General features: G+C 40.2%; 1 protein-coding gene across 5 annotated transcripts in view; it reads right to left on the bottom strand.

Moving 5' to 3' along the window:
• Positions 1 to 485: 485 nt before the first annotated feature.
• The window catches only part of plxnb1a (plexin b1a), a 102,442-nt gene continuing 75,948 nt past the window's right edge, over positions 486 to 26,979 (bottom strand). For 3 of the 5 annotated variants that reach the window (XM_061781332.1, XM_061781342.1, XM_061781370.1), the window contains 16 exons: positions 26,683 to 26,831; positions 26,448 to 26,548; positions 25,804 to 26,021; positions 20,516 to 20,694; positions 20,363 to 20,429; positions 14,502 to 14,648; positions 14,028 to 14,202; positions 13,033 to 13,136; positions 12,773 to 12,857; positions 12,298 to 12,470; positions 11,815 to 11,975; positions 10,448 to 10,595; positions 9,689 to 9,753; positions 6,312 to 6,387; positions 6,057 to 6,131; positions 486 to 2,069 (listed from right to left, as the gene is read on the bottom strand). In XM_061781332.1, coding sequence (XP_061637316.1) covers positions 1,965 to 2,069; positions 6,057 to 6,131; positions 6,312 to 6,387; positions 9,689 to 9,753; positions 10,448 to 10,595; positions 11,815 to 11,975; positions 12,298 to 12,470; positions 12,773 to 12,857; positions 13,033 to 13,136; positions 14,028 to 14,202; positions 14,502 to 14,648; positions 20,363 to 20,429; positions 20,516 to 20,694; positions 25,804 to 26,021; positions 26,448 to 26,548; positions 26,683 to 26,831 — 2,028 coding nt within the window. In that variant the 3' untranslated portion in view covers positions 486 to 1,964. Of the gene's footprint in view, positions 2,070 to 6,056; positions 6,132 to 6,311; positions 6,388 to 9,688; positions 9,754 to 10,447; positions 10,596 to 11,814; positions 11,976 to 12,297; positions 12,471 to 12,772; positions 12,858 to 13,032; positions 13,137 to 13,390; positions 13,837 to 14,027; positions 14,203 to 14,501; positions 14,649 to 15,410; positions 15,638 to 20,362; positions 20,430 to 20,515; positions 20,695 to 25,803; positions 26,022 to 26,447; positions 26,549 to 26,682; positions 26,832 to 26,979 lie in introns of those variants that run through there. The other 2 variants (XM_061781352.1, XM_061781361.1) reach the window with 2 other exon arrangements.

Genomic DNA, 26,979 nt, shown 5'->3' with positions numbered 1-26,979 from the left:
CCTTCAGCCACCACCCAGCTCGCTGTGCACCCGACCCCCGACCCAACCCACGTTGCTTCTTCGGGTTGGGCACGGCCAGGCCCCTTGGGTGCAGGGCCAGGCACCAGGGCCATTATTATTATTATTTTTTAAGTTATGCTGGGTTATCAAAACAGGTATTGTATAAGTGACAATAAAATTTATTTCAGTACTTCTATCCCAGCCAGTCTTTTTTTTTAAACGAAGGTAACTGTACCGCTAATAACCTCTCCTAAGTACAGTGTAAGTACTTTTGCATCCTCTGCCTAGTGAGGCGATTGGTTAATTAGCAAGACACATTTGAAAATGGACGCACCATATTTGCCCTGTGCTCAGATGTCAATTGATGTTATGAAAAAAATGTAAAGACATCCAACATAAAACTGTGACATCGGTTCTGATCACAAACGGTATTACCAGACAACTATTAATTCGATGTATCCTAATGGGTTATAATAATTCAAACCTTTGTTAGAACTGGCAACACTTTATTGTGACAAATTCAGAAATTGTTAGGTCAGGATTACTTAGGAACAGTGTGCATCTACAGGAACACAGTCACAACAATTAGGAGCGACTTTGCATCCACACGCAAGCTAGAAGCAACACTAACGTGTATCTACAGGGTGAGGGCTTGCAACATTAATCAGTAGAGCATTAAAAAAAGAAGTGAAAATTGACATGTTTTTAAGTCACAGTAAAAGAGCTCACATCTTAAAACAACCAAAGGTCTAAAATAAAGACATCTCTTTTTTGTTTCAAAAATAAAGTTAACTTTAGGGCATCTCTTAGCAAAAAAAAAAAAAAAAAAAAATCAAAAAATGTTTACCAACATGAGCAATTAAATAAATAAACAATAAATAAAAAAAAAAAACTAAGCAAAATAATTTCCAGAGGAACAAATGTACCTTCATGAATCTAACAAAATGTTACAATCAGCTAAATAAGGTCGGCTGTTTTGTGTAGACAGGTTTTACTAACATTTCTCTTAAAATTGTAAAAATAAATACTGGATGAATGTTGTAAAGAAAGACAAATCACTAAAACAATAATTAACAAAACTAATTGAATGAAAGCTTCAGTAACGGCACAATGAGCCTGTACGTTGGCACGGAGGTGCTAAATGCTAATGTCAGGATGCTAAACACAATATCAAAAGCTCACTTCTGTCAGTATACGAACTGTACAATTATAAACAGTTATTGAAAAAGTTTTTTTAAGACATCCATCTTTGATGCTTGCTTGACCTCCCTTTGTTAGTAAAAAAAAATAAAATCCACATTTCTTAACAAAAAGATAAACAAAATGATCATGTCCACGAACTCAAATAATGGGAATCCTTTTTTGAGTTGTTATGGATGCATTGAATCTTGTTTGTACCCATTTCCAAGAAGGGAAGGCCCAAATAATGTATATAACACTGTATCTTGCTGGACGGATGTGTTTTTGAATGAAAAGCTACAGTATGAGGTTTTGAGAAAACCTTTAAAAAATGATTTGGTTGACATATTTGGTGTTTCCTTGAGTTAACACTGTCAAGGAAAATTGTGACAATTAGTACAGTATTTCCAATAAGAACTAAGTGGGTCCATATAGAATTGAGTTAGACTTGAAAGAAGGATAAAAGGAAACTCAACGCATAGTGGTTGAGAGTTTCAGGTAAGACATTTGGGGTAGTCGTTGAAATCAAGTCCTCTTTCACCTTTTCGCCCTATTCTTCATCTACTGTGTCTTCTGAGGACTAACGCGTGTGCCTGTACATTTGTCGGACTGTTCTGTGTGGTTCTTTAAGATTCACTAAGGAGAGCAAACATCCATTATTTTTTCCATTTTCCAAATGCTTCAAGATGCTTTTCGTTTGTGTAAAAAATGGTTCTGCTTTAAAGAAGGTGGGATCTTTTCCCTTGTCTTTGTGGTTGAAAGGGAAAATGTATCCGGAAGTCGGGTCATAGGTCTGTGACTTTGTTCTCGACGGCGGCAGCAATCTGTTGCAGCCTGTATCCAAGTTGCATCTTCTGGGCTGTGCAATCCTCTTCCAGGGCTGTGATGATCTGATTGGATTGGATAAAAATGGTCAGAAATAAAACAAAATATTGTATATTGAATTGTACTATTTACAATATTCATAATTATATCCATTGCATCGATTTCCCTTCTACGATGTTTAATTGCTACTATTGCTCCTCATTAGGTTCATGGTGTGATGGAGCCTATCCCAGCTGAGAGACCAGGTACAACCTGGACAGGTAGCCAGCCAATCACAGGGCACATTTAGACAAACAGACAACCAAACGTCCAAAGCCACATTCAGTCATTGACACGTGGACAATTTAGGGCCTTCTATTAACCTAACATGCAAGTACATGCATGTATAAACCCCAATTCCAATGAAGTTGGGATGTTGTGTAAAACCTAAATTACAATAGATTACAATGATTTGAAAATCCTTTTCAACCTATATTCATTTGAACAATAAAAAGACAATATATTAAAAGATCAAACTGATGAAAGTTATTGTTGTTTTGAAAATATTCTGTCATTTTGAATTTGATGCCTGTAACATGTTCCAAAAGAGCTGGGGCAGGGGCAACAAAAGAAAAAGTTGACGAATGCTCAAATTCCTCAGGTGCAGGTGTTAATTGGAGACAGGTGAGTGTCATGATTGGGTATAAAAGGAGGATCCCCGAAAGGCTCAGTTTTTCATGAGCAAGGATGGAGCGAGATTCACTACTTTGTGAACAACTGCATGAGCAAATAGTTCAACAGTTTAAGGATGTTTCTCAACGTACAGTTGCAAGGAATTGAAGGCTTGAATGGCGATTTAGGCATAATTGACCTCCCTAATAAATATTCACAATCATTACTTCTCGCGTTAGCTACCGCGAAGAAAACAATTCTATTAAACCGGGTGCCCAGTTGTCGGGGCGCCTTGGGTCCCTCGGTGTGGGACGTGTCCCATCCGCCGGGCTGCTCCCTGGGCCTGATCCCGCCCCTCGATTGATTAGGTGGGGTCCTCAGCCGCCGCGGTGCGGCCACAGCAATTACAGGACACTTCTGTGCATGTAAAACGGTATCAATTCACTTGGATGTATCCGCAGACACACAGCCCTAAGATTCTTTCACTGGGTGTGGGGTCTCGCACTTACTGCGACAAATAACTCATGAATATGCAAATCGCGTGTGTATCCCCTCACTTATACTCTCGTCCTGTAGACTTTTATAATTCACGTAATTAATGCCAACACACTTCAGTTGTACAGTCGGGTTCACGACCCTTGTCCTGCATGCTTCTTCTCCTGTCCTGGTCCTGTTCTATCTTGTCCTGTCCTTCCCTCACAGGGTGTACCACTACAGCCCCATTCAACACTCATATTTAATGTTTCATTGTTGTAGATAATGTAATGATTTACTTCTCTCATCCTGTTTACAATTAGTGCTATGTCTTTTGTCTTTGTTTCTCTCTCCCTTCTAGAAACTTTGTTCTGTTCGACTGATCAAGTCTCTCAATAAACCTCAATTATAATACCACAGCAGAAGCTTAAAAGCTCCACTGTGACACAGTAACATTCTGCTTGACCTAACAGCCAAACAAGACACACACACACAAAAAAAGGAGGAGATCATCATCTACGGTCCATAACTTGGTGGCTGTGACTCAGTAGGCAGAGAGGGTTGTCCTGTGACCGAAGGGTCACTGGTTCAAATCCCGGCCACAACTGTCTGCATGTCGAAGTGTCCTTGGGTAAGACACTGAACCCTAATTTGCTCCCAGTGGGCCTGGCAGCACCCTGCACGGCAGCAATCGCCCATTGGTGTATGAAGGTGTGTGTGAGTGGGTAAATGTGAGGATTTGTAAAGCGCTTTGTGCTGTGTGGGGGTGTAGATAAAGCACTATATAAGTGCAGTCCATAACATCACCAAAAGATTCAGAGAATCTGGAGAAATCTCTGCACATAAGCAGCAAGGCCAAAAACCAACATTGAATGCCCGTGGCCTTCAGTCCCTCAGGCGGCACTGCATTAAAAACCGCCATCATTGTGTAAAGGACATTGCCATGTGGGCTCAGGAACACTTGAGACAACCATTGCCAGTTAACATAGTTCACAGTTACATCTAAAACTACAAGTTAAACCTCTACCATGCAAAGTGAAAGCAAGACATCAACAACACCCAGAAATGCCGCGAGCTTCTCTGGGCCCAAGCTCATCTGAGATGGACAGATGCAAAATGGAAAAGTGTGCGGTTTACATTTCAAATTGTTTTTGGAAATCATGGACGTCGTGTCCTCAAGGCCAAAAAGGAAAAAGACCGTCCAGATTGTTATCAGTGCAAATGTCAAAAGCCAGCATCTGTGATGGTATGCGGATGTGTTGGTGCCCTTGGCATGGGTAATTTGCACAGTGTTCACGCTTCCCATTTGACACTTCACTAATTGAAACAGGATGTGGCTATGCGAACATTGCCCACATTAGCCACGCTGGCAAACCAAAATTGCCTACGTTAAAAGCTCTACCTGATAAAAGTTAATGCAAGCACGCTCATTCTGGTGTGTGTGGTTTAGTTTTTCCCCCGTTTTGCAAAATGCTTCAATTCACTGTCCAGCTGCTGCTGGCTAAGCAGAGAGGCTCAGAGTATCTCCTTGCAAAGTCACAGCCCTCTCCTGCTTTTGAAATCTGTTACAATTATCTGACAGTGTAAGTCAGCCTACTAATATTTACCACTAAAGATTTAGAATACTGCTTATCGTCAACTAAAAAGTTGGAATTTGAGAAAATTATCATATTTCCTGAGCTAGATAAAGTCTTCAAAATCCTTGTTGGGGCTTATTAAATAAGTGAATCATCTCAACACATTTACTGTGAGAAGTCACTGTGCGCTGTTTTTTTAAAAAAAAAAATTATTTGCTCCTAAAATCAAAACAATCTCTCTCAAACCTCTGTGCTAGCATAACAACCTGACACTAAGTACGGTACTTGAATAATGAACATTCCAAACTTTTGGAATGTAACCTAAAATTTTAAGGGGAGTAAAGCAAATAGTTAGAACAAAAATGGGTCAATCTAAGACACAAAAGAGAAAGAGAAAAATATTAAATCATTGTCAGAATAGAAATTTAAAACAGTAACTTATCATCATAATTAGTGCTTAGTTCACTACACGTTTTGCTGTTTTACCCACAAAAGAGTACCAGTGATGGCAAAGAAGAGAAAATGTTTACAGCTATAGCAGCATAAATGGAATTTACCAAAATGCAGTGATACACATCTCTTTCCTGTCTGCTAAGTACAATAGTTGTGTCAAAATATTTTCCACATACAATGCCATTTTGTCGGGAGCATCTTTGATATTTTACAGTATTTATTTAATTGTATTTTCTAATATGCTGCAGGCAAATAAACAGCTGTTAAATTACTGGCAAAAAATATTCAAATGCTGTTTTCTTTTGCAAATGTGGGAGTCGATGTCAACGTTTCGCCTTGGTCGCCACAGTGGACGCGAGTGTGTCATCCCATACACTGCACCTACTGGTCAGCTATTATAAGGGCAAAAGAAAGCCTCTTTCGAAAACCCAACCACCGTAGTGACAGCTATCAATTAAAGGGTTAATATGAGTAATTTTTATGTTCACATGAAAATTAGGACTTAATCCCCCTCTTATAAATAGTTTTATTATACAGTGTAACCATCCTGTTATTCACTAATGAATTATTCTATTGGCCTTTTTTTTAAACCTTTTTTCTGGGATGTCACTGACTCGCAGATTTTCGGTATTGGCAGCAGGGGTCAGTCCCTATCCTCCACGAATAGCAGGGGAACAATGTACATTGGTTAATGTCTTTTATATACTTGTATGACAGTTAAGAAATATTTTTACAATGAGAAAAGGAAGGTAAAAAGAGGGCAATGGTAATTGAGGGGTGGTGCTCAGCAAATAAATGTACTGTATATTTCAATTGTTTACTCAGGCTTGCAAGAATTATACCATCTACACGTAATTTACATCAAATTGTCACACTGGATGATTTTATGACACTCACTTGATCGTAGTACTTGTTGATGTACTTGTACAGCTCATGCAAGCCCACCAGGAAGTTGACCTCTCCAGCATAGTTCTGTGTTAGACAGGTGAAAAGAGAGACAAACCATCAGGGGGTGAAAGAGTCGTGTTGGTTTCCTTTCATAATTTATTTTAAACTCCACATCCATCTCCAAAGGAAACCGCCAGGAATGATTTATGGGTTGTAAGCAAGGATGATATTTTCCAATATGGAAAGACATAGAAGGTAACATACACGGGAGAGCTCTGCCAGAGCTGAGTTCATCTCCTGGTCACTGGCTGAGATGGTCTGACGGATGTCGGCATAGTACCTGGAGAAAGCAAAAGGTGTAGAATGTAGAAAGAAGAAATTGGAAACAATTTACATGAAATGAACTGATTATTCAAAAAAGTGACTGCGTCTTGAAACCGGGTCCTCAGAACTGTGAGGCAGATGTGCTAAACAGTCTTCTACCGTGCCGCCCTTTGTTGCAATTTAACTATATATTTTTTGTTATTGGTTTTATTAAAGTTATTTGTCAGGATTTCCCAATTGTCATTTATTTTATTCAATTGTATTACATTCTTATTTTTATAATTCATTGGTTAATAAAAAATGGGTCCGTTTTTCCTCATACCTACTGTTGGTGTTATTGGTCTCTGAGTAATTTCACTTGATCAAGCCTTTTCTAAAATTCCATCCATCCATTTTCTTTACCACTTATCCTCACTAGGGTCGCGGGCTCCTGGAGCCTATCACAGCAATCTCCGGGCGGGAAGCGGGGTACACCCTGAACCGGTCGCCAGCCAATCGGGGGCACATAGAAACAAACAAAACATCCGCAATCACATTCACACCTACAGGCAATTTAGAGTCCTCAATCAACCTACCACGCATGTTTTTGGGATGTGGGAGGAAACCGGCGTGCCCGGAGAAAACCCACCCAGGCACGGGGAGAACATGCAAACTCCACACAGGCGGGGCCGGGATTTGAACCCCGGTCACCAGAACTGTGAGGCAGATGTGCTAACCAGTCACCCACCGTGCCGGCATAAAAATACTTGCATACTACAAAATAAGTAACGTATGTACGATTATTGCTGTTATCGGATTGGACCGATATCGGTATCGGGAAAAATTCAAGGCTGCAATATTGGTATCAGATCCGAAGTGAATAAGTCCTAGTTCCTAGTGTGTATTGCCTTTTTTTGAACATGTTAAAACAAAATAAAAATATACATGATCCAATTGAGCATGTCTGCCTCATAGTTCTGAGGTTGCGTTTTCTATATACTGTAAGTTGTCTTCAATAAGGTTCGTGGTTGAGCTGGACAAGAGGTGGGGTGCACCCTGGACTGGTTGCCAGTAGGGCACATAGGGCCATATTCTCCCATTCGTACACGTCTTCTTTTTACGCGCCTGGCTTGCAAGCTGTCAAAGGTGTGCTAATTCTCTCGTAATGACTTCTCACCCCCCACCCACCCGTGCGAACGTGTCTGCTTTGAAGGAGCATGTGTTATAGTATTCTCTAATAAATACTGTAAAAAATAAAAAAATGCAATTAAATCAGAATACAGCATGTATGAGTGAACGCATGTTTGGAAGGCCAGTACTTGGGCCTTCAATAGGAAAGCAAGTGAGCCAGCTGTTGATCAGCAACCATACTAGCACCACACACGCGGGCGAGTCACTTGAAGGGATTTCACGACCGATGATGACACTGATCAAATAAAAACAAATGATTCAAAAACTAACACACCATTGCACCATTAAGATGACTTCAGTTGTTGTAAGTGCGGCTTTCAGACAGACTAAGCTGCCATGCAGCATGTTTTGAAACGAAAATGCCCCTCGCAGATGCATGAAAAACAGTCTGCTGGGGCTGAATTTGTCTTCGCCAATAAATGTCCATTTTCGGCCATTGGAGTATTGTGGTAGGGGCACATTACGGCCATTGGGCAGTCAGTGAGCGTATCTGGGCCAAATGTGGCTTACACTGTCAGCACAAGTCAACCAGCCAACGGAGGCTCAGAGCATGGGCGTGAGTCAAAACGTGCAATATGATGTTTCACCTTCCCGAGGCGCTAGACTTATTACAGGCTCTGGAATGCGGATGAGGAAACAAGTCTTTGGCAGAAGGCGTGCTCGGCTAGATATAAGAGGGAACACCCACACTTCAAGGGTTACTCCACCCAGTGTGTGTAAATGGTGATAAGGTGCACATATGACAGAATTAGTGCCTAGATCAGATTACAAGACAAATTTGGTCTTTCAGGATTGCACTATGTCAGACTACTGTCAGACAGTGGCAACACTACACGACATGTATTCCGATACCACTGCATCCCGTCTTTTATGATCACTGGTCTTTACCTTGTTAAACCAAACACTGTCGGAGAGGCGGAACCAGAAAATGTAACCAGTCAACGCGAACAGACACACCCGTTACCGTGACGACGACAACGGATCCCGCCAATGTATTGTGGGGGGGGGACAAAATGAGGAAAAACGTGGTGGTCATCACCGGTATTTGGGAGAGGATCTTAATCCAAGGATTACTTGAAGGTATGTTCACATAATTTTAATACGTCACGGCTCGCAAGGAGGCAAAAAAACGTTATGTAGCCTAGCAATCTAGGCACTAGCACTAACGGTTGTACGTAAACATGCCGGCGTTCTGTAGAATCATGCGCTAAAGCTTCAGTAAACAGGTGTGTTTGTGAATAAATGTTGACAACGGCGACCAAGTACGTTGACAACGGCAAGTATGGGAGGCGATGCGCCGGTTACAATACACAGTCAGGTGCACTGTCGGAGAGTTGTCGATATGTCACACTGCACGGAAGATATACCAAAAAAAAAAAAAAAAAAAAGACATGCTAGACTTTTCATTTTGTCATCGTAGGGCTATTGTAGGGCCAAATCGTTAGTCTTGGATTGTGTCACACTACAAGAAGTTTTGTCGTGACTGACAAAATATGTCAGGCCCGATCTGGGAAATCGCCCACGATAGCTAATTGGGCCAATATTGGGGCTAAAATCCTGCAGTCTGATCTCGGCATTTAAGTAGAAGGTAGAATGGGTGGAGTTAGAAAAGTGCGGCGCTGATTATTGTACATCAGATAACATGGACCAGTACAGTTGAAGCACAATGTCAACACCTTTAACTACACTTCGAAATGAAGGTGCAGGATCTTTTGGGTCTTTCTCCCAAATTTCTTGAATTCTCACAATTATTATTTCATAAAAGTAAGGTGCTTAAATCCCTCGGAATGGCTAATGTACAGGTCCAGTATAGTGTAAGTCAGTTATGTAGTGCTATAAAGGTGTGTTAAAAAAGAACATGACACTGATATCTACAGGAGCCACCCTTGCTACAATAAGTCTAATAAAGCAGCCATGTTTTTTTACATAAATGAAAAATATTTCGTCTAATGAAGCTTCAACCCGTCAACGGTATCATGTGCAGTAGACAGTGAGTGTGGCGTGTCTGCTACTTGAGCATCCAAGCATGGAAGCCTCGCAGGCCTTGTCTACCCACTGTCTGGCCCTGACAGATTATCTCAGGCCTCTCTCTCCTCAATTGCAGAGTGCCCCGGGTCAGTGGGCTGACTGTCTGCAACATTTCCTACCTCTCCACCATCTGTTTGTAGCGCGGAATGTCTCTGGCGTACAGCAACTTGTTGATGGGGGAGTCCTGTGAAGGGAAGACAAATTGGAATTGTGTTGTGAATAAGCATTGTGGTCGGTACTACAAGGCCACTTACTGAGCTGAGTTTCAGAACTTTCAATTTAGATTATAAGAATCATATGTACAACATACCAACTTCCCCCCTAAAAAATGTAAATAGATAATACAAAGAAGATGCTTCTCTCAACCATTAAAATATTAACAAAATAAAATGATGAAAACATAGATAGGTAAAGTGTCAACAACTGCTCCAAGACGTTTGTTTATGTTATCAATCGTCTCGCAGTCTCTAGCGCCTCCTAATAGGCAAAAGGGTAAAAAGACTGGCTAGGATGGGAAGCGATCTTAGATGATTCAAAGGAATTAAAGCATTTTGACCAGCAGTGGAGCATATTATATTTTGTACTCATTCTCAGAATACAGCAACATAACAGGAGACTCAGGTTTAATGGTCGAGTAATTTAGTATTGTTAGAGCAGCACACCCAGAGATTTTTTGAGGTACACCTGCTCTAATGAATGCTGGCGAATGCATAAAAAAAAAAAAAAAAATGATGTATACTCTATCGAGTAATGGCTCTCACCAGGTGTACCTAATAATGTGGCTGGTGAAAATGCCATAATTGCAGCGACATACTGGGGTAGTGGTTTTAGATTGCTCTCAGCAGCAGTTTTATATTGCCTGATGATGACTTGCTCACCCGTCCTAGTTTGTGGTCAGCGATGGTGCATGAGTCCATAAAGGTCTGAGCGATGACAAATAGCACGGCATCCACGTGGTCTGAGGTCTGCACATTGAAGATGAACTGCGGATTCTTCAATATGTTGATCCAAAATCGCAGCGGTAAGCTGTTTGATGAGACAAAGAGATCACATGCATCGGCTGTATCGAATGAAAAACTTAGGACGAGCCACATGAACAAACCAATTATGTAAACTGTATACAGATACAGTAGTTTGAAATGGAGGCAGGGGAACTTTCAAAATACTACTACTACAACAACTACGAATACCACCACTAATAATTCTCATATATATATACACACACACACACACACACACACACACACACACACACACACACACACACACACACACACACACACACACACACACACACACACACACACACACACACACACACACACACACACACACACACACACACACACACACACACACACACACACACACACACTTTTATGGCGGCACGGTGAACGGCTGGTTAGAGCGTCAGCCTCACAGTTCTGAGGAGCGGGGTTCAATCCCCGGTCCCGCCTGTGTGGAGTTTGCATGTTCTCCCCGTGCCTGTGTGGGTTTTCTCCGGGCACTCCGGTTTCCTCCCACATCCCAAAAACATGCATTAATTGGAGACTCTAAATTGCCCGTAGGCATGACTGTGAGTGCGAATGGTTGTTTGTTTCTATGTGCCCTCCGATTGGCTGGCAACCAGTTCAGGGTGTACCCCGCCTCCTGCCCGATGACAGCTGGGATAGGCTCCAGCACGCCCGCGACCCTAGTGAGGAGAAGCGGCTCAGAAGATGGATGGATGGATGGATAGATATATATCTATATATACATCTATATATATACAGATATATATATATATATATATATATATATATATAGATATAGATATATATATCTATATATAGATATATATAGATATATCTATATATATAGATATATCTATATATATATATATAGATATATCTATATATATATATATAGATATATCTATATATATAGATATATCTATATATATCTATATATAGATATATATATATATATCTATATATAGATATATCTATATATATCTATATATAGATATAGATATATATATCTATATATAGATATATATATATATATATCTATATATAGATATATATAGATATATCTATATATATAGATATATCTATATATATATATATAGATATATCTATATATATATATATATATATATATAGATATATCTGTTTTCAAGATGCATGTTCATATCTATATATATATATCTATATATATATATATATTTATTTATTATTCATTATTTTTTTAAGTTAGCCATTACCTGTTGGTTTTCCAGATATGGATAGTCTCCGGGTCATTGATGTTGTGCTGCAGGGCCTGCTCATCCAACAAGTCAAAGAAGTATTTGACAGCCAGAGGGACGGGACGACTGGTGCTGAGGATGGCCGTGAATAAATCATCCACAAACTTCTGCAGTGTGCCCTGACAAGCAAAACAAATAGATTAGAAAGAGAGTACAAATTCAAATATTTCCATATCCAAGATTACAAAAGTGTGTGCAATTACAACAGCACTGATCTGAATTTCTTGTTTACTGACATATTAATTATAACCGAACTGCTACTTAAGCCTCAGGTAATCATCACAGGGCTGTTTTCAAGATGCATGTTTATATTCATCTACAGAGAAGACCCCTGTATCAGGATTAAAAAACTTTGCAGTGCATTACATTTTCACATCGAGTTGATCAACTTTGATAGTGAACTCTGAGGTGCTCTGCATTTGTGAGCGTTCATTCGCTTACCTTCATGGAGAGAAGTCGCGTGAGGTAAATTTCTGGGATGGCCTTGGCTCGCTCACCGCCCTTCTCTCTCACACTGCCCCTTCTGTGTTTGGGCAGCTCTGATTCCTCGCTGGCTTTCACCAAATGCCACAGTTTAACGCCTCCTTCCTCACCATCATCCAGCATTGGAGTCTCTGATTGGAGGCGAGGGGAAAAACAACAGAAAAAGAACCTTATAACTTAATTTTTTTAAAACGTGTAAAAACTCACAAAGTATGCGAAAGGTATAGGTGGTTCGATGTCTGCCATTGTCAGTACAATCCCGTTACAATGTAGAAACTCTACGTGTTTAACATTAACAAACGATTTACACAGTCAAACAGCGACCTCGTGTGGTTACTTACTAGTCATCCCTTCTTATTCATTATTTTTTTCCCCTGACTGCATCCTGTATATTTGTATAAGTACTACTGATTCTGTGTGTAAACAGACTCACTTTCTCCAGGCATGTAATCATGGCTGTCATGGAGGTGATTTTTAGTGCTTCTGGGGATCAGGGCAACAGTGGCTCCATCAGGGACCTGCTCCATCGCAGGGGGAAAACCCACAAACTTTTTAGCACATAGCATATACAAGAAAAGCTTAAAAACAGCATCATCATGTTTACTTATGACTATTTCCAATAGCTGTGCACAGTTGTATTCTGTAGGTTCATGCTGGGCTGATTGCATATCTGTTTATGATACTGAAACTGACCTTGTAGTGTTGCAATGTATTGAGGCGCTTCCACAAGCCCTGCACGACTGATGTCAGGTCCTCATCTGACAGGATTAGGTGACCAGCCACACCCGCACGCCACTCTGAATGGGAAAAAAAGTAATTATATTATACGTGCATACGAAAACAATTTGTGCTCGTCACTGGGGCGGTACCCTCAGGCGGCTTTTTTACAACAATGGATGTCAATAGTAAAGACAAAATAACCAACAAGCCTCTTTAATATCATTTAATTCTTGGTGACTTTCATTGAAGACTGTATAACACAATTGAAGTGCACAAGCAGCACCTCCAAATCTGAGGCCATGGTCCGCAGTCGGAAAAGACTGGCGTGTCCTCTCCAGATCAAGGACGAGTGCTTGCCCCAAGAGGAGGAGTTCAAGTATCTTGGAGTCTTGTTCACGAGTGAGGGAATAATGAAGCGGGAGATCGACAGGCGGACCGGTGCAGCGTCTGCAGTGAGGCGGACTCTGTATCGGTCTGTCAAGGTGAAGAAGGAGCTGAGCCAAAAGGCAAAGCTCTTTATTTACCGGTCAATCTATGTTGCTACCCTCACTGCACGTGAGGCACCCCGGGGGACGACCCAGGACACGCTGGAGAGACTAGGTCTCCCGGCAGGCCTGGGAACGCCCGGGAAGGCCCCGGAAGAGCTGGACAAAGTGGTTGGTGAGAGGGAAGTTTGGGCTTTAATGCTTTGGCTGCTACCCACGCGACTTGACTCCGGATAAGCGGAAGAAGATCGATGGATGGATGGACGAAGTGCACCAGAAAGTTTTAATTACACTGACAAAAAGTAAGAAAAACATCATTAGCCTAATAGCATAAATGCCCAAGTCATTACAATTACAATATGAATAATACTTAAATACTAAAGAAAGTACATGCTAAACATTTTTTTGCTTCTATTGTCTCAAAGCGTTCAAATATTACTTAGGCAACTATACTATTAAGCTAATGATACATACAAGACTTACCAAGGTGTAAGGAGTCAGCATGTGGCCTCCGGGAAACGGATGTCCCCTTCCAAGTTTGGTCCAAAAGTTTCTCCTTGACTTGGGTGATGGTGTCACAGTCCAGGACCTTGGCAGGCACCGTCTGAGTAGAGGCGCCTCCACTGGCAGCAGCAGCTGGCATCACAACATTTAGGGTCTGCATTGATAGAATAGAATTTTGATCATTACTAAGGGAGAAAACAAATCACTACCTTGTGCATCACATTAAAACAAGATATTTCAAATGGTGACTAATATGCTGAAACAATATCAATGTAGACAAGTCAGTACTAAAATGTAAAGACTCAAGCCAAATACCAAAAAGACCCATGTACATGTGGATTGAGCCTCAATCGATACATAGTGCAACCATTCTTAATCAGTTTGGAACATACTTTCACCCTGTACAAAAAGTACCAACCACAGTAATTATTATACTTAAGTGTGTGCTCTGACCAAGCTGCGGTACTCTACATCCTCTCGCAGCAGCCGGTTGTCATTCAGAGTGTACTTGGCTTTTCCCGTCACAGCATCCACAGGTCCCTTGTCCACCTGGTGCTTTATTGCTCGGAACAGCATGTAGAATGACTCCCCTGCTGATTCCTGCCCAGGAATTATTATGGAAGGTCAATGATGGCACAACACAACATTAATTGAATTCAAGACTCATTCAGTCATTGTAATGAACGGAATGTATTTTCGACTTAGAGGAAGCCCTGACAAGGAACTAGTGTTGTAACACTCGAGCTCGGTCTTGGTCTCAAAACCACATTTTGAAGGTCTTGGTCTTGTTCTTGACTCGACTCCAGAAAGTCTTGTCTTGTCTCAGTCTCAGATCAGCCGGACTTGAGATTTTCCATCAAGACCGGTCAAGACCAGCACTGATCTGCTATTCTTCAACTTTATTAATGTGATAATAAGGAGAAGTGCTTAGTAAAACAATAAATACATTGAATTTATGTGATAATAACTCCTCACCACCCCCGTAATGACTGCACCATTCACGGTGTTGTGACTGACATAAAGAGGAACAGCTTTTTTTATTTTTTTGGTTCTTCAAAATAAAATGGCAAGGCTGCCCAACCGCCACCTAACAGCCCCCAACTCAGACAGTAGTGTTACTTGGAAATATATTATAAAGTATTTACAGTACTTATATTTAATCGTCATACTCTGTGTTCGATACTTGTTTATTATTGTGTTACAATATTGCTATTCCCAGAGGTCTGGACTCAAGTCAGACTCGTCATGAATTTTATGACTTTACACTCGACAAAATGTCACAAGACTTGCAACTCGACTTGGACAGAAATGACTTGTGACTTCACTCAAGACTCAGGCCCATTGACTTGAAAAGACATTATATATAGGTACACAGCAACTCTCTCCTTGTAGCTCAGCATGCCTAAGTTTATTTTATTACAGGCATTTCAGAATAACCATAATTTTGATGTTCTCAACAGATATCACTCAGGTGGAAGAGGCCCACCATAACAATGCTGTATTACAGCTTGTTTCTTTTAACAGTTCACACCCTGTTGGGCACATTCATGTAGAGGAATTGACCAGGAGGTCACTCTTTCAGACACTACCTAAAGAAAAACAAAACAGTGCAACGTAAATCAACAATAAATGCGGTAGTTACATAAGGTACACATTCAAAGAAGTACCAGTAGCATACACAGAAACGACAACAACAATTAACATGACAATAAGGACATTAATTATTGCCAAAAATAAATAAATCAACATTGCACTGTGGGAATCACGCGGCTTGACGTCACGTATGTTTGTTTTCGTTAGCATTAGCAGGAGGCTTTGTGAGTGACCACGCAAATAGTTACATGACGGGCCGGCCGTGTGCTGTCTGGGCTTCCTGTTCATTAAAGTCTGGTTTAGTCAATGTAGTGTTCAGGAATCTGCCTGGTATTTCTTTCTTTTTTTAAATTCACTTTATTTACCGATCAGCACACTGCTAGCATCTATTCGACATGAAGTAACATTCTTCTTAGTGTCCTTTTTTTCTTTGCCCATTATTTACGTAATATTTTCATGTAGTGACCCCTAGTGTTTCGACTGAGACACCAAAGTTGGATAAAATTGTGCCTTTATAACAAGATGACGAACTTGTTCCTCTTTTCTTTTTTTTAATTAATGCCTTGTTTTTGATACAATAAATGCCAAAGTTGAACTGCAATGTATTTATATTTGTGGAAATCAACTGGTCGTTCATTATTACCGTAATTTCTTGTGTATAATGCACACCCATGTTTAATACGCACCCCCAAAGTTGACCTAAAAAAATCTGGAAAACCCTTCTACCTATGTATAATACATGATTTTGCTTCTGCCTATATGATCAAAACATGAAATATCTGTATTTTGTTTTTTATAAAGAATAATTTATTTGAAGAATACTTCTTTTTTTAATTTAGTTGCTCTTATTTTGAAATTCACAGCCCTACTTTTATTTAGTAAATTAGAAATCCCACAGTGTGTTTTCTAATTTACTAATATGCTTATATGTTTGATTACCCAGGCAGAATTTGTAAGATGGGTACAATTCTTTAAAGAAAACATGAAGGACCAGGCGAACCACATTTAATTTTATTTTAATGGGATTCAAATTAAATGGTCAAACAATTAAACAAAACATAACCATAAAGAAATTAATGATGGTTGTTGTTCAGTCATCAGTCATATTTAAAATAAAATAAATAAATATTTCACAAATTCTGCCAGGGTATGTAAACTTATGAGCAAAACTGTACAAATATGCAGTCATATGTACCCCTGTCATATTGGAATGAAAGAGTAGCCTCCACCTTTTTTATAACCACTAGGTGGCGGTGACATATTAGAATGAAACTGCACACCTCTCTCATAACCTCTAGGTGGCGGTGGCATTTTGGAATGAAAGTGTACAGCTTTCATAACCAATAGATGGTGGCATATATTTATAAAATGCGAACATTTTTTTCTATTTGCCCCTATACCTATGTATAATGCGCACTATTGACTTTTGATAATTTTTTGGGAAAACAAATTTGCATTATACACAATAAATTATGGTAAGTGAAATATCTAATTTTCTCCCGTATTCATAATTGCTCTTTGTCAGTCGATTTACTTGATTACTAACTGCAGCACCACCGGACGCAAATTATCATTTGTGACAGGTCTGTTTAATGTCTCTACAGAAATTAAGTCAGGAAAAGTAAGAAGGAGCTGAGCCAAAAAGGCAAAGCTCTTTATTTACCGGTCAATCTATGTTGCTACCCTCACTGCACGTGAGGCACCCCGGGGGACGACCCAGGACACGCTGGAGAGACTAGGTCTCCCGGCAGGCCTGGGAACGCCCGGGAAGGCCCCGGAAGAGCTGGACAAAGTGGTTGGTGAGAGGGAAGTTTGGGCTTTAATGCTTTGGCTGCTACCCACGCGACTTGACTCCGGATAAGCGGAAGAAGATCGATGGATGGATGGACGAAGTGCACCAGAAAGTTTTAATTACACTGACAAAAAGTAAGAAAAACATCATTAGCCTAATAGCATAAATGCCCAAGTCATTTTGAAACTACAATTACAATATGAATAATACTTAAATACTAAAGAAAGTACATGCTAAACATTGGATATAGCCAATACAACAATTTGGAATGTCCTGAAAAAGAAAAACTACTGGTGTAATGAGCAACAGACATTGAACAGCAGTTGATGACAGAAATATTGTGAGAGCTGTGAAGAAACACCCAACGCAACAGTCAGTGACATAACTACCAACCTCCACAGGGCAGGGGTGAAGGTATCACAATCCACTATTCGAAGAAGACTTCGAGAGGAAATATACAGGCCATACCACAAGATGCAAACCACTCATCAGCAAAAAGAATCGGAAGGTCAGATTTGATTTTGCAAAGTACAGAGAAGGGCCACACAAGCTCATCTGTGAAGCATGGTGGAGTTAATGTCAGGGCTTGGGCTTACATGGCTGCTTCTGGAATGGGCTCACTAGTCTTTGTTGATGATGTAACTCATGATGGTAGCAGCAGAATGGATTCTGAAGTCTCCAAAACTATTTTGTCTGGCAAGTTACAGAAAAATGCATCCAAACTATTTGGGAGAAGCTTTATCATGCAACAAGACAATGACCCAAACCACACTGCCAACACAACAAAAAGTGGAAGGTCTTAGACTGGCCAAGTCAATCACCGGACCTTAACCCAATAGAGCATGCATTTTACCTCCTGAAGAGGAAGGAGACTGAAGGGAGAAACCCCTAGAAACAAACAAGCACTGAAAGAGGCTGCAGTAAAGGCCTGGAAAAGCATTTCAAATGAAGAATGCAACAGTCTGGTGAAGTCAATGTGTCCCAGGCTTGATGCAGTTATTGCAAGTAAGGATTCCATCCACCCTCCATTCTCAACACTGCTTATCCTGTTCAGGGTTGCGGGATGCTGGAGTTGACTTCGGGCGAAAGGCCGACTACACCCTGAACTGGTCACCACTCAGTCGCAGGGCAGCAAGTAAGGGTTATGCCACCAAATAAATGTTTTTTTAATAATGTCTTTTCCAATTTATGGCTCTCTTCAAAAGTGGGTGTCTTCAAATAAAAGGTGCTCAGTCCTGAGTTGTTTAACACATCTAGATTTAAATACCATGAAATAAAAGTTGGAATTTGGAATGTTTTTCTCATATTCATCTTTTGATCTGAAACCCAAATGTCTTCAGTATACAACAAAAACAAAGGAATTGACTTTGCCGTTCCAATACTTTTGGAGGGGTCTGTATAACAAGATCGATCCATTCTCTTAACTGCCTGTCCTCGTTAGGGTCGCAGGTATGCTGCCACCTATCTTCAGACAAGAGGCGGGGTACACCCTGAACTGGTCGCTAACCAATCTCAGGGAAAATAAACAACCATTCATATTCACATTCACACCAACGGACAATTTAGTCTTCAATTAACCTACTATGCATGTTCTTGGAATGTGGGAGGAAACCGGAGTACCAGGAGAAAACCCACGCAGGCATGGGGAGAACATGCAAACTCCACACAGAGAGGCCGGATTTGAACCTGGGACCTCAGAACTGTGAGACAGATGTGCTAACCAGTCAGCCAAATACTGTTAGTAGTATACTGTATACTGCCACCGATATACTGTAAGTACAGTATATATTAATTAAATATATAGATATTATATATATTAAAATATAATACATTGTTGTTAAAATGACTCAAAAAGAATCAAAACTCAAAGTGTAGGACTTGCGACTTGACTCGGGACTTGCTTGTCTCGACTTGGGACTTGACTCGGGATTTGACGGTAAACTTGTGACTTGCAAAGCAATGACTTGGTTCCTCCTCTATTCCTCATTATGTTAATATAAATGCTTTTAACTTGTAGGTACTCTAGGATATGACGTATTGGTCAGCCAATAAGAACCTGCATAGTGTAAGACACACCGCTCACCTAGTAGACTTACTACGAAGCTGAACCGAAACGTGGCTAAGTTATTTTTTTCTGATCCAAGTTGCCGAATAAATATGACTTTGGGTCAAAGCGCACATGGTGAAAAAAAGCAGGACTGGACATGTGTTTAGTCCAAGATGCAAGACAAAGTTTCAACACAGCTGCTTAAAAATACTATATTCATAGAATATGTTGCATATTATTTCCCCCAACACACAATGGCAATTGCGGCACTATAGCTAATTTGGTGGCCAGTCAATTTGTGTGTGTTTGAATGCATAACTTTACACGCATACAAAGAGTTTTACTTTTAAGCGTACTTTTGGTTCACACGCACTCCTGACAAGAGCCAGGTTACAATGACTTCGAGCACGTGTGTCAAATTTGTGTATGAACATGTTTTAGTAGCATGCTTTAAAAATATTTGCAGCTTATGCCAATAATAATTATTATAGAGCCTCAATCGATACACAGTGTAATAATTCTTAATCAGAATGGAACATAACTTTCCCCCTGTACAAAAAGTACCAACCACAGTAATTATTATACATAAGTGTGTGCTGGAAAAATAATTATGAGACCCCACCGTGCACGTTTAGGTAAAAAAATGCTGCAGTCTCTGCTTGTCTCGGTCTCGATCGACAAAAGTCTCGTTAATGTCTTGGTCTAGGTATGCTCTGGTCTCGGGCAAGTCTTGGTCTCGGATAGTGTGGTCTTGAGAACAAGGCTACTTCTAACCATCTAATGAGCTTGACAGACAATATCAAGTTGTATTCCATGTGCTCAAAAGTAGAAGAGAGCATTTTTCATATGAAACATCTAATGCACAATCAACATGCTACATACCCGCAGGAAGTTGAATAGGCAGATGGACATCCAGTTGGTCAAGAGCTTCTCAACCACAGATTCAGTTCTGGACAAAAAAGTACATGGTATAAAAAAACAGATGATATATCATCATATTTAAAAAATAAATTTCTACTTTGTTGCCTTTCTGACCTCCTAAGCATCAGTTTTGGGTTCTTTGCCACATACTGCTCCACTAGGTCATTAAGCAGAGTCTTCAGGATGTCTGTGAAGTACTCCAGTTTACCATGGAGGGCCACAGTCAGCAGAGAGGCCACATAGGCCCGATCCCTTGGGGAAAATGTCTGCTGGGCCTCCAGAGTGTGAATAAACTGCAAGGAAAGCAAGACGGAGAGGTAGTGAATGTCTGCATTTACAAGTTACTCAGGAATGGCTCTCTTAAAATACAGTAAAACCCTCTTTATCATGGGGATACGTTCAGACAAGTGAAAATCCACGATATAGTGGAACCATAGGAAAAATGAAATAGTTTTGCTTATCCAACATGCTTTAAAGCAAAGATGAGCAAACTTATTAAAATAGCGCATTTCATACACAAGTTAACTACTCAATGAGCTTTACATATTAAAAGCATTTAAAAACAAAGGAAAAAAACAGCTTAAAACATTCACAACAGAGAAAAATAGAAAAAATTAAAACAGCGTACAGTTCAAGAAAGACAATTTAAAAGTGGAAATGCTCTAAAAAGCATGAGAAAAAAGAATAGTTCTTAACCTGGACTTAAAAACATTCACACTTGGGGCTGACGTCACTTCTGTTAGCAACGTATTCCATGTGTACAGCATAATAGGAGAGATCCAAGAACTGAGCCTTGAGGGACCCCATAGGTCAGTGCCATTCAATGAGATTGAACACTTCCAATGGTTACAAAATAACTCCTTTCCTTCGGGTAAAACCTGAATCATTTATGGACTGTTCCATTCAGTCCTACCCATGTTTCCAACCTGTTCAGCAGTATGTTATGATCTACCATATCAAAAACCGCACTGGTATCCAACAAACCAGAATCGACACCTTTCCCGAGTCACTATTAAACCTTATATCATTTAGCACTTTTATAAGAGCTAATTCTGTACTGTGATGAGTTCAGAAACCTGATTGAAATTTGTCAAAAAAGTCCATTTAAGTTCAAGTACTTGTTGAGTTGATTAAAAATAACTTTCAACAATCTTGGCTCTGACAGGGAGGTTTGAGATGGGCATATAACTTGCTAACATGGAAGAGCCCAGCATTCTATGTTTTGGAAGAGGCTTAAATGCAGCTACTTTAAGAGCTTTAGGAAACTCGCATGACCTAAGTGAGCAAATGATTATTTGTTACAAATCAGCTAACACAGACTTCACAATAATTTTGAAAAAGGTATTGAGTCAAAACAGCTTGTTGATGGTTTCAGCTGCTGAACCGTTTTCTCTACAGTTTTTCTTTTTTGGTGAACTGTATCAAATTCTGACATTAAACAAATTTAAACCTATTAAAACACACTTAAATTTGTTATAACACACGTTTTAAAAATGTTATACACATATTTGAACAAAAAAAATACAAGCATAAAATGTATACAAAAGAAAATGCAAGTGGTTGGAAGTAACAATGTACAAATAACTTTTGCGATGAGTTTACAGTATTACTCCACACTAGGGCTGCACGATATTGGAAAAAAAGACATTGCGATTTTTTTCAAACCTGGGATATATATGGCAATGTGAAAAAAAATACTGGATCAGAGTTAATTTTTCCACACGAACTAGATAAAGGTTAATTTCATCATTCAAAACTGAACTAGTTTTGTTCTTCCAAAATATGTTGCCGATGGGCTATTACCCTCAATATACTGGCAAAGTAAAAGTAAAGGAATGCTGGTGAAAGGATATTGATAAATTTGCATTCCTCGCAGCTCTGGCTGACTATATTAAAAAAATTATTGATCTATTCTTATATTGCAAAAACAAAATAAATTCCATATTTTCACAGTGAGGCGGTGAATCTAACACTGGTTAGACCGTCAGCCTCACAGTTCTGAGGACCAGGGTTCAATGCCCGGCCCCGCATGTGTGGAGTTTGCATGTTCTCCCCGTGCCTGCGTGGGTTTTCTCCGGGCACTCCGGTTTCCTCCCATCCATGCATCCATTTACTGAGCCGCTTCTCCTCACTAGGGTCGCGGGCATGCTGGAGCCTATCCCAGCTGTCATCGGGCAGGAGGCGGGGTACACCCTGAACTGGTTGCCAGCCAATTGCAGGGCACATACAAACAAACGACCATTCACACTCACAGTCACATCTACGGGCAATTTAGAGTCTCCAATGAATGCATGTTTTTGGGATGTGGGAGGAAACCGGAGTGCCCGGAGAAAACCCACGCAGGCACGGGGAGAACATGCAAACTCCACACAGGCTGGGCCGGGGATGGAACCCAGGTCCTCAGAACTGTGAGGCTGACGCTCTAACCAGTCGTCCACCGTGCCGCCCCGGTTTCCTCCCACATCCCAAAAACATGCATTAATTGGAGACTCTAAATTGCCCTTAGGTGTGACTGTGAATGGTTGTTTGTATGTATGTGCCCTGCGATTGGCTGGCAACCAGTTCAGGGTGTACCCCGCCTCCTGCCCGATGATCGCTGGGATAGACTCCAGCACGCCCGCGACCCAAGTGAGGAGAAGCGGTTCAGAAAATGGATGGATTATCACAGTCTGATCGAACAGTGTTTTACCTAAAGCATTCTGCTTAGGGTTGGGAATTGTTTCAATTTGAGCGATTCCAGTTGCTCATTTCAATTCTGGTTCAAAACTATTCTCGATTACGATTCATTTGAGGGGCTGGGTCAAAAGGTTTGCATAGTTTAAATAAAGGGTGTCCAGATTATGAACATCCATTTTCTTAGCAGCCCCCAGCATAGACTAAAACGAACATTTGACTCATATCAATATCAAACCTATAAACTAAAAATGCAATATGTGTGGAACTAACCCAATTGACTTAATATTCATTAATAAATGTTTCAGCTCAAACTTAAATATAGCATTGTTAAAATTATTTGCGACTGTTTTACCACGTCAAATGGTTTATATTTGCAAGTTTTAATTTGACTTCCTGTTTTAAGATTTTAGCCTTTTATATTTTGAAGGGTACACACCAGAAATCAGCATTTTGGCACGAAACAGGTGAATTTTGAAAACGAAAGTAAACCAAGTTGGCAAGAAAAAGAGTAATGAATGAAATCAAACACAATAAAACGTTGATTCTTTTCCCTACCCACCGATGAGGCACAAGGTTAGCGTTTGTGATACGTTTATGTGAATTTTGTCCCAATTCATTGTGATGTTAAGTTGCTATTTTTTTTCCCCCGTTATTAGCTCTCACATTGGTTTGAAGACTAAAATAACGCTTAAATCCATCAGTTCAAACGTGCAACCCATCGTTTAACTGGTTAGCTGCCTCAATGTTGGCATAGACACATTTTATTGTCATCCAATTTGACTTGACTGAAGTTCCGCACAGTGTAGGCTGAGGCTTGGAGCAGAAGGGAGCACATCAGCCTCCTTTGCACAATATAATCTTATTCCAAGTATTGCACTGAGGCGACTGATCATTTATTTTAAAAACGTTAAGACACACTTTTGTTCACCTCCGCTGTTGGGCACAAGCACTTCTTCGTGCGCGTTCTTCTTTGTTGGTTTTTGCCACTTTTTTCTTCAAGGTCGGCAGACTGGGTGCATTGAAACTGGGAAGTGAAATTTTTTAATTTGAACTATTCCGGGCGAACCGGAATGTTAGTCCCGGTTCTAAATGCTTTTCGATTCTCAATGCTCAACCCTAATTTTGATACAAATAATAATTTTCCTAGGAATCAATTTTTATATTTATATAATGTATTACAAAAACCACGCCCTGCACGTACCTCGTGCACTTAAGCAGCTGCCCGCGTACCTGCCTAGTTTCATTTTGAAGAACGGAATAGGAAATGCAGCAGGTGTAAATTGCTTTTGAAGCTATAAACTGCAATTTATGGCGCCCCCTAATGCTGGAATCCAGCATTACAACAAAGCCTTTGTCGCTTCGATGTGACGTAGGCTAAATGCTTGACCGGCCTCCTTCTTCTCGTTCCAACACCGCATGCTTTCTCCTTTCTCTATGTCTCTATCGACCTGCCTGCTGTCCATATATGGGCCTGTCCGTTTGTAGATAAAATACGTCATTTCCGCTATTTCCGCTAGAGTGCCACCAAGTGATCCAGCGCGTGAATGTATAGGACAGTCAATAAATATAAAAAAAATAATATTGAAAACTATAGCAAGATGTGTCAGAAGCTTATAGGCTTAATCAGCATTCTGTCATGTACTCTTGTAGTTACTTGGGTGAAAATTACTTTTTTTTGGACAAAAATAGTTGTGGATTACAGCTTTAAGGTTTTGAACATGTACTAGTGAGGAGAAGCCGTACGGAAAATGGATGGATGGACAACCAGGTCCCTCTGTTGGTCACTTTGAATATTACAGTTGATTCACTGTCTAACAGTACACCAACATCACAGCAGACCTGTCATGTGACTACTGTGCACAAGTACATCGCGACAACAATGCTCAAACAAAATATCGTGCACCCCTACTCCACACATTTGAAAACAGACATCTGTGCTTTATACCCTTTACTGTGATAAAAAGACTTATCACAGTACTTTGTTCAACCTCCATGGATGATGGACACGGCGTAAAAAAAGATGTAAATAGAGAAAGGTAATGTCAACCGCGGTTGAGATCTTGAGCGATACTAGGGTTCGTAGGCTGAAAAAAAACAAAAAACGGACAAAAGCATGGAAGAACCTGAAGTTGGAAGGATTAACTACCACGGAAACAGATTTCAAGAAGGATGCATTGCCTGATTTAAGTTAAAAGATGGAAACTATTTTGTGCACATAAGTTGTTTTTGACAGTAAAAAAATCATTTTTACTTTTGTACATTTCAGAGACCATGTTTTTTTAAGTACAGGAGTTAAATATGTACTTCTACTTTTACCACTTCTGTTTTTTTACAGATGTATTTGCAAATGTACTTAAGTACAGGGTGTGAGTAATCTTGTCATCTATGGAAAATACTGTACATATAGTGTCTGTCTTTGACATGCAAGTGGCTTTAAATGTGACGTCAGCAAGTCGACGTGTGAGTGTCCTGGTGTGAGGTACGGCCGACAGCGTGACTGTGGGATTGTTCACCCAACTGCTGCGGGTCTCCTTTCCATATGAGGGCATAAAAGTAAGAATTTTATAAAAATCCTGAAAAAAACGATTGTTTAAAAAAATAAAAATAATAAAAATAAAAATGCAACATAGGCTGGTGCTAACGATGTACTGCAATATAGCGGGGAAACACTGTATCCATACAACAAACTAACAAAAGAAGACAAATCCAGGACTGTTAATTCTGACCTTGGTGAGAAACAGTTTACTGTTGAGCAGATTGCACAACTGAACAAGTCCTTGTTCCACAGTCTGCCTGCGGCTTTCCGGAACATCCAAATCTTGTCTCAATGGTGACTCCTGGTGGCCTGGGAAGAAAATGCGCTCTGCATATGCCTTGTATTCTAGGAAGGGAATTCCGGAGCCGACCAAATCACTGGACATGTCCATCATCTCAGTCATCAAGTCTGATGGGAAGAAAAAAAAAAAAAGTTAAAACATTTTGAAACTGTTAGGATGGCCTCCTTCAGACACATATCTTAGATAGGTTCAAACTTGAGTCTTTGTTGTTTACTGCTGTAAACTTTCCACTGCTAAAGCCTTGAATTTCTCTATCTATGCACCCAAAGATTCCTCAAACGAGAAAAAAAACAGTTAAGACCGTTGAGTCACACACAGGAAAAGTGCTGAAACAAGGGGGCTAAAGACAGCCGCCGTGCAGGGTCTGTCTACCAGCGCTGTGACATCAACTATTCTGGCATGAAACATCCTTACAGAAAAAATACAGTCTTCTAGTAGTTAATGATAATTTTAGTATAGCAGACAAAGAAATAGATCCAGCAGAGGTTCGGACGGAACGTCACAAAATACTATGAAAATGTAAGAATTCATACCTGTAAATTCCTTCTTGCAGCGGTCACGCACACTGGTCTCCAGATTCTCCAACTGGATCTGCACCTTTTTATAATCCCTCATGGCCTGTTTGCTCTTTCTCCTAGAAATCAACAAATATGGATTGATGACATAAAGTCGTGACAACATGAAAAACATTTTGCAAAATGTGTAACCTACAGAAAAGCATGGCTATTTAATAAAGGAAGCTGTAAATATATTTTACTTAATATTTACCTGTAAATGAGGACTATTATGAGCACAATGAGAACCACTATTGAGGCTCCCACACCCACACCAACTTGGGCCTCCAGGGGAAATATGGACAGGGCATGGCTGTCATACTGAACTCTACCCAAGGAGAAGTTAATGTTTCCCATCTTCACCTAGAAAACACAAAGAATGTAAAGTCTTAGGGCCCACTCACATTGGGCTAGTTGTCCAGTGTGTACAGTGCTAAATAACAGTATGACCAGACATGCAAACACCAAAGGCATGAAAAAGGTGACCAAAAAAATAATAATAAATAAATAA

Source organism: Phyllopteryx taeniolatus, chromosome 1, assembly GCF_024500385.1.
Source record: "Phyllopteryx taeniolatus isolate TA_2022b chromosome 1, UOR_Ptae_1.2, whole genome shotgun sequence".
NCBI lineage: Eukaryota > Metazoa > Chordata > Actinopteri > Syngnathiformes > Syngnathidae > Phyllopteryx > Phyllopteryx taeniolatus.
This window is presented reverse-complemented; position numbering and strand designations above follow the sequence as displayed.